Below are 12,679 nucleotides of genomic sequence, written 5' to 3' on the forward strand. Positions count from 1 at the left end.
ATATTTTGTATGGAAATATTTGAGGATGAACGGCAAGTTTTATTTAACCTTGAACTTATTTTCAAGGTTCATTGCTCAGTGTTTAAATGATTTTGTGTTTTGGTCAGTTAATCTTGGAACTATAAACAATAGGTCAACTATATTTGGTGTATGAAACAAGTGTAAGGTGTGAATGTCTGTCTGACAAGTATCATCTGACCTTGACCTTCTTTTTCATTGTTCATCAGTCAATGTTAAGTTTTCATGGTTGAGTTTGTTTCCTAGAAACTATTAGCAATTGTTCAACAAAATTTTGTCCAAAGAATGATTGTACAATGTACATGCAATTCGGTTTGGTTTATCTGAGATTAGCCTCATTTTCTTGGATCATGTTAAGTTTATGTGATGCTTGTAGGAAAGCCTTATATTTAGGACTATCAACATAAATTCAATGATCAGTAAAGCAGGCAAGACATTTCAGCGTGTGTGCTCTTTTTGTTTAAATATCGGACATTCACTGATTCAAACCAATAATTGTGTTGTCAAAAAAACTAAAATATTAGGGTAATGGAGACTACACTTTCAAAATCAGTAGATCTTTTTTCAATAGGTAGGTATTAGGAACAACTAAGAATCGGTACATTTGGCATGAATGAAAACAATGTAAATAAGGTTAACTAGAATACAGACGGTTTAAATCATTCTGGCTTCCTGGGAAGTAAATGCTTGTTAATCGGTACTATTTCATAAAGACTCTGAAGTATTGACAAAAGCTATATAAGATGGTCTGCAGACATCCTGTATTAAGTTATCGGACGATAGATATCTTCATTAAATCATAGTCATTTTACAAACTTCATAAAAGTCTGGCTTTTATCAATATACCAACCAAACCAGGATGTAAGACATTATATAGGATATTGACTTGTCAATGGACAAAACTTTCACTCCATAACTAACCATATCAGAATTTTTTACAGGAAAAAATATTATTAATTCTATATATATAGTCTAACAAAGGTTACATTTTTGTAAAACTACATATTCCAGTGCTATTATGGGTCAAATACTTCATTTTATTTTAACTTAACTTTTAATAGTACCGAAACAAAATTATAATAATTTTTCCTCTTTCAAGATGATGCCTTGAAATTCAACATGCAACAATTTGTATGCCCCTGACGTAGCAGAGGGGCATTATTTTTTAGGCTAGTCTGTCTGTTCATCTGTATGTTCCAAAGTTCGATTCTGATCTCTTAACTTTAGTTTGCTTCAACCAAATGTTATAAAACTTGCACAATGCTTACTTCCATAAAACACAGATCAAGTTTGAAATTTGGTGTCACTATTACAGTTCTAGAGTTATGCCCATTTACAAATGGAAAAATTGCTGAATTTTTTTGTTTTCTTTTTCTAACTTAATTTTGTCTCAACCAAATGTTATGAAACTGATCTACTTTCATAACAATATATGCAAACAGGGACATTATCTGTGTCCAATGGACACATTCCTCATTTATGTTCAGGATGTTTTACTGTGCAAAATGCTTTTGTCCTGTCCCATTACCATTACCGTTAAATGTTGTACCAAATTATAGTTTGGATTCACATTTACAAATCTATCAACTGTTAAAGCATTTAAGCTCATTGTATAATGGTTGTTAATATGAAGATGAAGTAAGCAGAGTTTAATAGCAATCATCCCTACCGTCTAATTCCATTGATTGGCTGTCTGTTGGACAGTTTGTAGAGTGAATTTAAACAGCAATAATGTCATACATTTCAGCAATTGGTACTTTCAAAGGAGAAAGACTTTTTGATTTTAACAACAAGTGGGTTAAATTGTTTCAAACTACCTATATGTACCTTGTACTCAGGGGCAGATCCAACCATTTAAAAAAGGGGTTCCCAACCCAGGACAAAGGGGGGTTCCAACTATTGTCCCCATTCAAATGCATTGATTGGACAAAAAAAAGAGGGGGTACCAACCCCTGGAACCCCTCCCCCCCCCTTTTGGATCCACCAATGGTACTTATGTAAGAATCTGTGTTGCCTTTACTTTAGACTGGAAAAAGTGAATAAGACAATGAAATAGACCACTTTCAATTTATGTCTTTCAACGAAATATTATGCATGTCTGTATGATGTCAATTTACAGATTATTCCCTGCACTATTAAAGTTTATCAAGTTTCTTTGTGATTTTCATAATGCAGGGTTAACTAGAAATAGTGTATATTATTTAGGTACCTAATCACAATTCCCGAATGATAGCAGTGATGATAATCAGTTAAAAGAATTTGATCTGTGGATGATAATTTGTGCAAAATAGCATCATATTTTTTTAAACACTTGCTCAACATTGGAAGAAAGAGACTATGCCCCTAAATGCACGAATGATATTCACAAAAACCAAAGATTTTGACAGAAAGGCAACAAACTTGAAAGTTGTCTATTTAAATAACATGAAAACAGCTCAATCTTTTAGTTAAATATTGAAATATTGCAAATGTTTGTGTTTTTCTTCTTTTCAGAATGGGATTGGCAATATCTCTTGTAGGAACTGTCAAAGAAAAGGTTTGTTTAAACAATTTCTACATTCTTAATAGTATAATGTATTTTTAAAAGGGATAGTTATAACAATAGCAGATTTTCATTTGCTAACCAGCAAAGGGTATTTGTCTTGCATGCATACTGTTTTTTTCAAATTACTTTTTCATTGACTTTCTTTCAATAGTTTTAGTGTTCTCTATACTAAGTAGAATAGCACAGATGAATTATAATCTGTATTATGAAAAACTAAAAATAATTTCTTTTGGGAAACATTCTTTGTATAAATTGTCTGCAGAAATCTTGATTCCGTTGACTCAAAAGATAAGTATGGTCAGATCGTATGTTTTCATACGTCAAATGAATTTGTTTTATACATGCTTTTCCAATGGAAACTGTGATGTCACAATGCATTCTTAATAGAAATAAAACCCATGAGACGAAGATATATTTTTAAATTCCAATACTAAGGTCTTTAATCTAAAGTCAGTCATAGCACTTTTTTACTTTACATGGAACACATTCTGTGATATATTAACTTCATAAGAAAATATCCAACTATTCCTATAAAATAGAAAAAGTTATATACTATTCTTTTAGGCCAATTGAAATTAATTGATAGATTTTCATAACCGCCCGCCCCTCAGAAATCATCCCACCCCATTTTTTTATTTTTTTTAAATTTACGATTCCGGATTTTGTTCTTGTCCGTAACCAATAACCATTTATAATTTTGTAATTACATTTATAACAGTGGTTACCAATCAGAGATATTTATTCAAGAGTTTGAAAAATTATGTACATGATATAAGCTTATTTACACTTGCCTATACGCCCTGCGGTATGAAGAACTGGACACAAGAGGGTTTCGTATGAACTAAAATTTTAAAAATAAAATACTCCCACCCGCCCCAGTTTTTTTTAAAACCTGGATGAAAATCTACTAATCAATTTTAGTTGGCCTTACCTAAGATAACAAAACTGGAATGCTAATTGAGGATAGTATTATACAAATGTACAATATAAAAATGAGGAGATTACCAATGAGGACAACTTTCCTCCAATGTTCAAATGAAGCAAATTTAAGCAACAATAGGCAAACACACAGCCTTCAACAATGGGGAAAACCCATACTGTGCAGTCAAAATCACTGCTTAAGGTGGTTAAAAACCAAGACTAAGTATAACTGTTTCTACCAGCATAAAGTATTTTTTAGATACACATAAATAATTAGTACTGCCAACATGGACTTTAATATTGGTCTCAGTTGCAAACATGTTCATTTTTAGAAGAGAAAGAAAAAAAGCATTACTCTGAATTCATCAACTTTCATTGGAAACAAAATTTAGGGAGTTTTAAGTGTAAAACTTTTTAAATAACTTTTAAATTTTCAATATTATGGAAATATATTTACGGCATGTATAAATCTATACGGAAATGAACACAAAATTTAAAAAAAATCAATATTTACAGTTTTGATTCGTCCAGGGTAAAATTGGTACCCTGGACAAAAATAAATGAATCAATAGAAATATTTTTTTTTTAAATAATTGGTCCTAACTAACGATGATGACATCCTGTCAACAACCAGGTTTTTCCAATTTGATTGCTTGCAGTTTTTACTTGCTTATAAATATGGAATCCAGTGGCGGATCCAGGAATTTTCATAAGTGGTGGTCCACTGACTGACCTAAGAGGGGGCCCGCTCCAGTTACGCTTCAGTGATTCCCTATATAAGCAACCAATTTTTTTCCCCAAAAGGGGGGGGGCTGGCCACCCAGCCCCCCCCCCTAAATCCCCCTCTGGAATCAATTATTCAATTTTCTCTTACAATATAGCTTAAGAAGTTGGTTTTCAAAATCTTTCTATTTCCTTATTTCCATTTGATTTGAGCTTTATTTTGAGAACAAATATTCTGAATTAGAGGAGGAAGCTTTCTTTAGTTCCAAGGTAATTTCGATAATCTCTGTAATGTGTACTATTTGTATTGCTTGAACTAATTCCTTCTGAAAGCAGGCTTCATCTGTCAACATAACAACTAAGCGGATCATATAATTAAATTAAATTTATTCTCTTTTAATTATTTAATTTCCTTGTTTGCACAATATTGTGTAAGTTCATTGTCGCCATAACTCACCCACAACAACTTGTACTCTAATTAGATATTCTTCATCCTCCTTTAGCACTAGAACTAAGAATTTGTTACAATTATCTGTCATATAAGAAGCTTATTATATCTCAAAATGTACTTCACAATTAATTTCCTTATTCCATATGACATTGTTAACTAAGAAAATTAATAGCATTTGCGCCAAGGACAATATTTTATTTTATTGGAACATAAAAGAATGTATTATTTGTATTTTAATTTCCATCTTGTATTAAGAAATATCTCTTGAAAAATAGTTTTCCTTTGAAATTTATCAAAAAGGTGCACTATAAAAGGCCTGAAATAAGTTCCACTCTGTGTGAGGGCTGTATAGCCAGTCAAGGTCGTTAAACACTTCCATCATCATCACTTTGTGTTTGTAAACTTCTTAAAAAACACTGTTTTCTTGTTTTTAAACATTTGTACTAATAATACGTACAATGTAATGTATCTTAATTTGTGAATACCAAATGTTAACTTCTACAGAATCTTTTGTATTTATCTCTGAATATAATTTTTATAAGGAAAATAATCCCTGAAGCTTTATATGCAAGTTAATATACAAACTTTCACAAGAGGCCATTTGAAGCAAATATTTTCAACTATAAGTCACTGTACTTCCTTTAACAATGAGCAAAACCAATACCACATAGATATTTTTTTCTTTTTGGCTTTTATAAATCATCTAAATAAATTCTGAATATAAACTCATCAAATATACCATATTTGTACAAGATGTGCATTTCTTCTACAAAAGGCTCATCAGTAACCTCAAATCTAAATTAGTTAATAAAAAGGCCAAATGAAAAACAAAGTTTAAAGGATTGAGGACCAAAAATTCCTAAAAGTTTTGCCAAATACAGCTAAGGTTATCTATTCCTGAGGTAGAAAAGCATTAGCATTAGCATTTCAAAAATTCAGTTTTGTAAACATTTAATTTAAATGATGACCATGCATATCAATGAGAATAGATTAGTGCTGACTTTTAGGCTGGGCTGCAATTTTACTGTATATCTTACAATGTTTTATAGGTATGGTATCATTCTAATTGTAACACCAGAGGGAAAGGATGTTATAACACAAATCTGACTGATTATGGAGGATGTTGTATCTGGTATGACGAACCAAAGGTAATTTATTAGCACTTGGCAGGAAAAGAGGTTTTATTCAGTTGAAATATTGCATTAGTGATCTACCTTTAAAATTACCTCCCCAAAGAAGATGAAAATGTAATTTATAATCATCATGGTAAAATGTATTTGCTTTTAACTTAAGGATATTTTTTACATTTTTAGCTCACCTGGCCCAAAGGGCCAAGTGAGCTTTTCCCATCACTTTGCGTCCGTCGTCGTTGTTAACTTTGACAAAAATCTTCTCCTCTGAAACTACTGGGCCAAATTAAACCAACCTTAACCACAATCATCATTGGGGTATCTAGTTTAAAAAATGTGTCCCGTGACCTGGCCAACCAACCAAGATGGCCGCCATGGCTAAAAATAAAACATAGGGGTAAAATGCATTTTTTGACTTATAACTCAAAAACCAAAGTATTTAGAGCAAATCTGACATGGGGTAAAACTGTTTAGCAGGTCAAGATTTATCTGCCCTGAAATTTTCAGATGAATTGGACATTCCGTTGTTGGGTTGCTGTCCCTGAATTGGTAATTTTAAGGAAATTTTGCTGTTTTTGGTTATTATCTTGAATAATATTATAGATAGAGATAAACTGTAAATAGCAATAATTTACAGAAAAGTAAGATTTACAAATAAGTCAATGTGACCAAAATGGTCAGTTGACCCCCTTAAGGAGTTATTGCCCTTTATTGTCAATTTTTAACCATTTTTCGTAAATCTTGGTTATCATTTACAAAAATCTTCTCCTCTGAAACTATTGGGCCAAATTAATCCAAACTTGACCACAATCATCTTTGGGGTATCTAGTTTAAAAAATGTGTCCTGTGACCTGGCCATCAAATCAAGATGGCCACAACAGCTAAAAATAGAACATAGGGGTAAAATGCAGTTTTTGGCTTATAACTCAAAAACCAGGCATTTAGAGCAAATCTGACATGGGGTAAAATTGTTTATCAGGTCAACATCTATCTGCCCTGAAATTTTCAGATGAATCACACAACCTGTTGTTGGGTTGCTGTCCCTGAATCGGTAATTTTAAGGAAATTTTTCTTATTTTGGTTATTATCTTGAATTTTATTATAGATAGAGATAAACTGTAAACAGCAATAATTTACAGAAAAGTAAGATTTACAAATAAGTCAAAATGACCGAAATGGTCAATTGACCCCCTAAGGAGTTATTGTCCTTTATAGTCAATTTTTAACAATTTTCAAATTTGTAAATTTTTATTCACATTTTCCACTGAAACTACTGGGCCAAGTTCATTATAGATAGAGATAATTGTAAGCAGCAAGACTATTTAGTAAAGTAAGATGTACAAACACATCACCATCACCAAAACACAATTTTGTCATGAATCCATCTGCTTCCTTTGTTAAAGATTCACATAGACCAAGGTCAGTGACACAGGCTCTTTAGAGCCTCTAGTTGATAATCATGATAATATGTGAAGTATTCAAGAGTTGCCTTTTACTGTTAGTTTTGATTGAAACTCGCCAAAAAATGTATTTTATGTGTTGTGACCTTCTCAAAATGTAATGGATTTCATATTTATTGTGGAAAGATAATTCCCCTTTTCAGAATCTATTGACTATTAGTAATCTCATTGTTTGTACACCAAAATGAAAATAACTTTACATCATTGGCTCATTTTCCATTGTATAGAATGTTTTAAACCAATCACAACATTTTGGTGTACCCGTTTAGACATATTAACTGAATGCATTAAATTCTGAGACAGTGAATTGATTAGACTGTTTATACAAAATTCTCAGAAATGATCCTGAATATGTTTAATTGTCATTTGTTCCATGTTTGCATTGTGTTCTGATTCTTTGTAAATATTTTTAAGGGTAGATTTATTTCTGTTTGATGTGATGCTGTTCTAATCTAATTTTAATTGTCTTTTGTTTATACTGTATCTTTTCTGTGGTAATCTGTTATGTAATAGGGAAATGTGTGTTAACACCTGAGCAAACATCCAACCTCATATCTTCTTGCAAATTCTTTGACCTGACAATTAAACCATCCTGATCTAACTTTCGGCCCTATATTTTAATTTTGCTAATAAATGTGTCAGTGAACAAAATCCTCAAAGTCACACATAATGAGTTCATATTAATTTCATAGTAATTTAAATAATTTAATTACCCCTGATTTCTTTCAGAACACGCCATTTGAACTCATGATATGTAAAATTAAGGATTTAGTGCTCACATTATTATCAACCTAATTTGTCCTGCTATCACCTATCTTGTAAATAAACTCCTGGGAAATACTGTGTAGCAATGCCATTGGTATCCATGTTTGAATTAAACATAAATCATAATTTAATTACAACTTTTATTTTATATATATACATCACAATTATAATTTGGCCCTTGGGGAAACTACTCAGCTAAAAAATTAAATTTTTTGCTCCATGCCTAAACCAAGAGCCTAGCTATGTGCATACTGAAAAGTAGCAAAGTATAGACCCCTGGCTTGACATCACACCAATCCAATTCAAATTCAAATTCAAATTCTTTATTACCTTGAACTTTACAGTTCATCGGTGTAAATACAATTTTTCATAGTAAACAAGTAAGCAGACAGAGAATGTTCATGTAATATTGTCTCTGATTTTAAATGCATTAAAAATGTATTTTCCTAAATTGGTTAACTGTTTGATATTCTTTAAACTTAAAAGTTCAATAAATTTAAACACACTTGGTCTAGACCAGTAGTATTTCTTTATAAATTTTACTCTAAGTTCCTTATATTTCGGACACACTAAGATGAAATGGAATTCGTCTTCAATACACTGACGGCAAATTGTACATATACGACGTGACTGCTCAATGTTTTGGTAGCGTCCAGTTTCCACTGCTAAAGAATGAGAAGAAAGTCTTATTTTTGAAAGAGCTCTTCGGTACACAATAGGAATATATTTTGTCAAATAAAACTGCAAATCAAAACTGTTTATAATGTATTTATAGATACGGCACTTGCTACTGTTATCAAGTAACGAATACATTTCCTGTTTTTTAATATCTAAAAGTCGTTGTTTACAATTGGAACGATGGTTCAAAATAAATGCATGAGGCTATCAGGAAGCCTATGAGGCTATCATTCCTAGAGGCTATCATGCCTATGAGGCTATGAGGAAGCCTATAATGAGACAATGAGGAAGCCTGTAAGGAGGCTATGAGGAAGCCTAGTAGTGTTGATGTTGAACTGGTGTTGGAATGAATTTGTATGAAATTTGACAGTTTATCCTCAGAAATTCTTGGGGGATGAGTGAAATTTTTGAAACAACCAGTGATAAAATTTCATAAATGAAATCAATAAACATAATGCTGAGATTGCTTCCCCTGTCATGGCAATATTGAAGGTGAAAGGAGGGGTCGGTGGGAGGCAAGTTTTTAGCTAAAACACTATTAGCACTATTAGCCAAGATTATTCTATAACTGCTTAATCTGCATTTAGATAAATGAATACTCAAGGCAGCATACACAGGTTTTTAATACACAACTTCTTAATGAGATACTCCTAAGTGGGAGGAGTTAAAACTGCACCCAGATTAATGTATCAAGAAACAAAGGACAAAGGAAGCCAAATGCCACAAGTGGTCACTAGTTTACATAAATGCATGAGGCTATCAGGAAGCCTATGAGGCTATCATTCCTAGAGGCTATCATGCCTATGAGGCTATGAGGAAGCCTATAATGAGACAATGAGGAAGTGGTCAGGAGTCAGTTTATCAAAAAAACTTGGACTTCAGATTGATCATAAATCATGAACAATTCAGTATACTAATAATAAATCTTAGTATATTTTGGTGAAATTGACTCCTGGAGTAGCACACAACCTGTGTTTAAATATGATTCCAATCCAATCCACTACATTAGAAAATGCCTGTACCAAGTCAGGAATATGACAGTTGTTACCCATTCGTTTGATGTGTTTGGACTTTTGATTTTGCCTTTTGATTTTTGATTTTCCTTTTTGAATTTTCCTCGGAGTTCGGTATTTTTGTGTTTTTACTTTTTACAAGACATGTATATTTGTATTGGAACTGATGAAATTAGACCTCCTGCTAAGAACATGTGATAAACTTCATATCTAACTGATTGACATATGATAATATATCTTTTTCATCTCAACAGCAAAGAAAATACACATCCTGGGAAAATCCTAAAATAATGACTACTGAGTAATTAAAATCAAATTATGTATAAACATAACTTATATAACATATAAGCACCAATTTTCCAATTCTCTTTCTGTCTATTACAGTTACTATCAGATATACAGGAGCACCTTGATATAACCATTGATTCAGTACAACCGGATATGAAAGTGGCTATTAATGAATTTGATGGTAAAGTAACATATGGACAGAGGAGGAAAGTTGGAGGTAGGTTTAAGATTTAGTGGTCAGGAGTCAGTTTATCAAAAAAACTTGGACTTCAGATTGATCATAAATCATGAACAATTCAGTATACTAATAATAAATCTTAGTATATTTTGGTGAAATTGACTCCTGGAGTAGCACACAACCTGTGTTTAAATATGATTCTAAATCTGTTTCACTTTAGGAAAGTAATTTGACCTTGCCCTTAAAAATGGTTTACCAAAGTACAATCAGTAGTATGGTAATTTGACATTGACCTTGAAAAAGGGTCATCAAAGTACAATCAGTAGTATGGTAATTTGACATTGATCCTGAAAATGGGTCATCAAAGTACAATCAGTAGTATGAACGATCAGTTAGCTAATAGTAGTGTTGTTGATGACTTCTTAAATGTACATTAATAATACTTGTGGGGAAAGGGAAAACATTCTAGATTCCATCATTGTAAATATATTGGAATTTTATGCAACTGTCATACAAGTGAGAGGTTTAGAGCTATAAAACCAGGTTTAATCCACCATTTTCTACATTTGAAAATGCCTGTATCAAATCAGGAATATGGCAGTTGCTGTCCATTTGTTTGATGTGTTTTACCATTTGATTTTCCAAATTGATAAGGGACTTTCCACTTTGAATTTTCTTCAGAGTTCAGTATTCTTGTGGTTTTACTATTAAGTATCACTTCTTTATGTAAGTTTAATTTCACCTTTATAGTAAAAAATCAAAAGATTTTCAGTTACCTATTGGGACCCATACTCTATTTATATTTTTGGTTATTTTAATACAATTACACAATTATATTCTTATGGTATGCATGAATACATTATAATTTGATACAAGAAGATGAGTTATTAGTGCAAATGAGACAACTCTCCACCCAAGTCACAATTTGTACATATTAACCATTATAGGTCAAAGTTTGGTCTTCAAAAGACAGAGCCTTGGCTCACACCCAACAGCAACCTTTAAAGGACCTTAAAAAATGACTAGTGATCATTGAAATGGAAAAAATACCTATTAGAGCTATTACTGATTACTGATTTTCAGCTTCATAATTTACAAGTAATGATTGGTAAAGACATGTACATGTATTACAATATCTATTATAATTTGTCTTACAGGTGGGTCATACAAAGGTCACATAGAAACATTGGCTCCATCTGTTAAAGAATTAGCAGAACTAGAAAAGAGAGCTCAGACGTCATTTATAGATCTTAAATACAGGAAAAAGTTCATGACTAGATAATTGGACATATATTTTTAGATCCACAGTAATCGTGATGTTAACTAGTCCTTAGGTCCTGGGATTATGTTTATATTAAGCTTTAACATTTTCAGTTTAATTAGCCTGACTGTGGAGTTATTCAGACATTCATTGTTGTGCAGTTAAATATGAATGAAATCCATTATTAATGCTTCTGGTGCAATTGTTATGTTAAGAATATAAATATCTGGGATTAAAGTATAAAAAAATAGATGGAATAAGTACCTTGTTAAGGATTCTGTTGATGTTTTTTTTTAATCTGTTCACACTACATTTTTATTGGACAATGATCACATATTCACTTTGGATATGATGTTTACACTACATTTTTATTCAGCAATACTCACTGATTTAATGGATATAATAGATATAGAAAGATGTGGTTTGAGTGCCAATGAGACAACTCTCCATCCAAATAACACTTAACAAAAAAAAGTAAACCATTATATGTCAATGTACAGCCTTCAATACAGAGCCTTGGCTCACACCGAACAAAAAGCTATAAAGGGCCCTAAAATGTTCACATATAAAAAATATCTAAAAAGATTTATGACTAAAAAAAAGTAAGATCATAATAATATGAATATTGCTGTTAAGTCCCTTAGGAGTAAGAATTACTTAACAATCATTTACATTGTCGTCAAAAATAGATATGCACTGTTGTTTTTAGATGCCTGTGGTTAAAATGTTCGCATGAAACTTTATATTTCAGGGTAAAAAAAAATGCCACTTGTTGACATTAGACAAGTTTTTTCCCTTTTGATGTATCAAGCCCATTATGTTGCAGGTTCTTAAACTTTTTAATTCAGAATTATGCAATATTGCTGTGGTCCAATTTTTGTTGATTTTTTATATGTAAATTCTATAGTCGTAACCTTCTTTTTTCATTACCAACTTTTGGTATAATGGGTCTTTAACCTAACCTCATTTCTAGAATCAATAATAAAGGTTAAAGTTATGTGATTATGTCTGTTTCTCAGAAACTAAAAGTGGCAGTAAACTATATGTGATGTATATGCCTCAATATGAAATTAAGAAGATGTGATATAATTGACAATGAGAAAAATCTCCACCAGAGACCAAATAAAATAGAAACTTCATTATATAGGTCACTGTTGAGCAAAACCCATTCTGCATTGTCAGCTATCAAATTCCTTGAAATGACAAATGTATTAAGCAAGTCAAACATAAAAATAATGGCCTGATTCA

The 12,679-nt window shown here is 31.7% G+C and overlaps 1 protein-coding gene across 1 annotated transcript in view; it reads left to right on the forward strand.

Moving 5' to 3' along the window:
- The window catches only part of LOC134721113 (ATP-dependent RNA helicase DDX1-like), a 161,175-nt gene extending 149,494 nt beyond the window's left edge, over positions 1–11,681 (forward strand). Inside the window, exons 25-28 of the mRNA XM_063583867.1 lie at positions 2,512–2,554; positions 5,708–5,806; positions 10,089–10,209; positions 11,328–11,681. Coding sequence (XP_063439937.1) covers positions 2,512–2,554; positions 5,708–5,806; positions 10,089–10,209; positions 11,328–11,452 — 388 coding nt within the window. The 3' untranslated portion in view covers positions 11,453–11,681. The remainder of the gene's footprint in view (positions 1–2,511; positions 2,555–5,707; positions 5,807–10,088; positions 10,210–11,327) is intronic.
- Positions 11,682–12,679: the final 998 nt, after the last annotated feature.

Source organism: Mytilus trossulus, chromosome 6 (genome assembly GCF_036588685.1).
Source record: "Mytilus trossulus isolate FHL-02 chromosome 6, PNRI_Mtr1.1.1.hap1, whole genome shotgun sequence".
In the NCBI taxonomy this organism is placed as follows: domain Eukaryota; kingdom Metazoa; phylum Mollusca; class Bivalvia; order Mytilida; family Mytilidae; genus Mytilus; species Mytilus trossulus.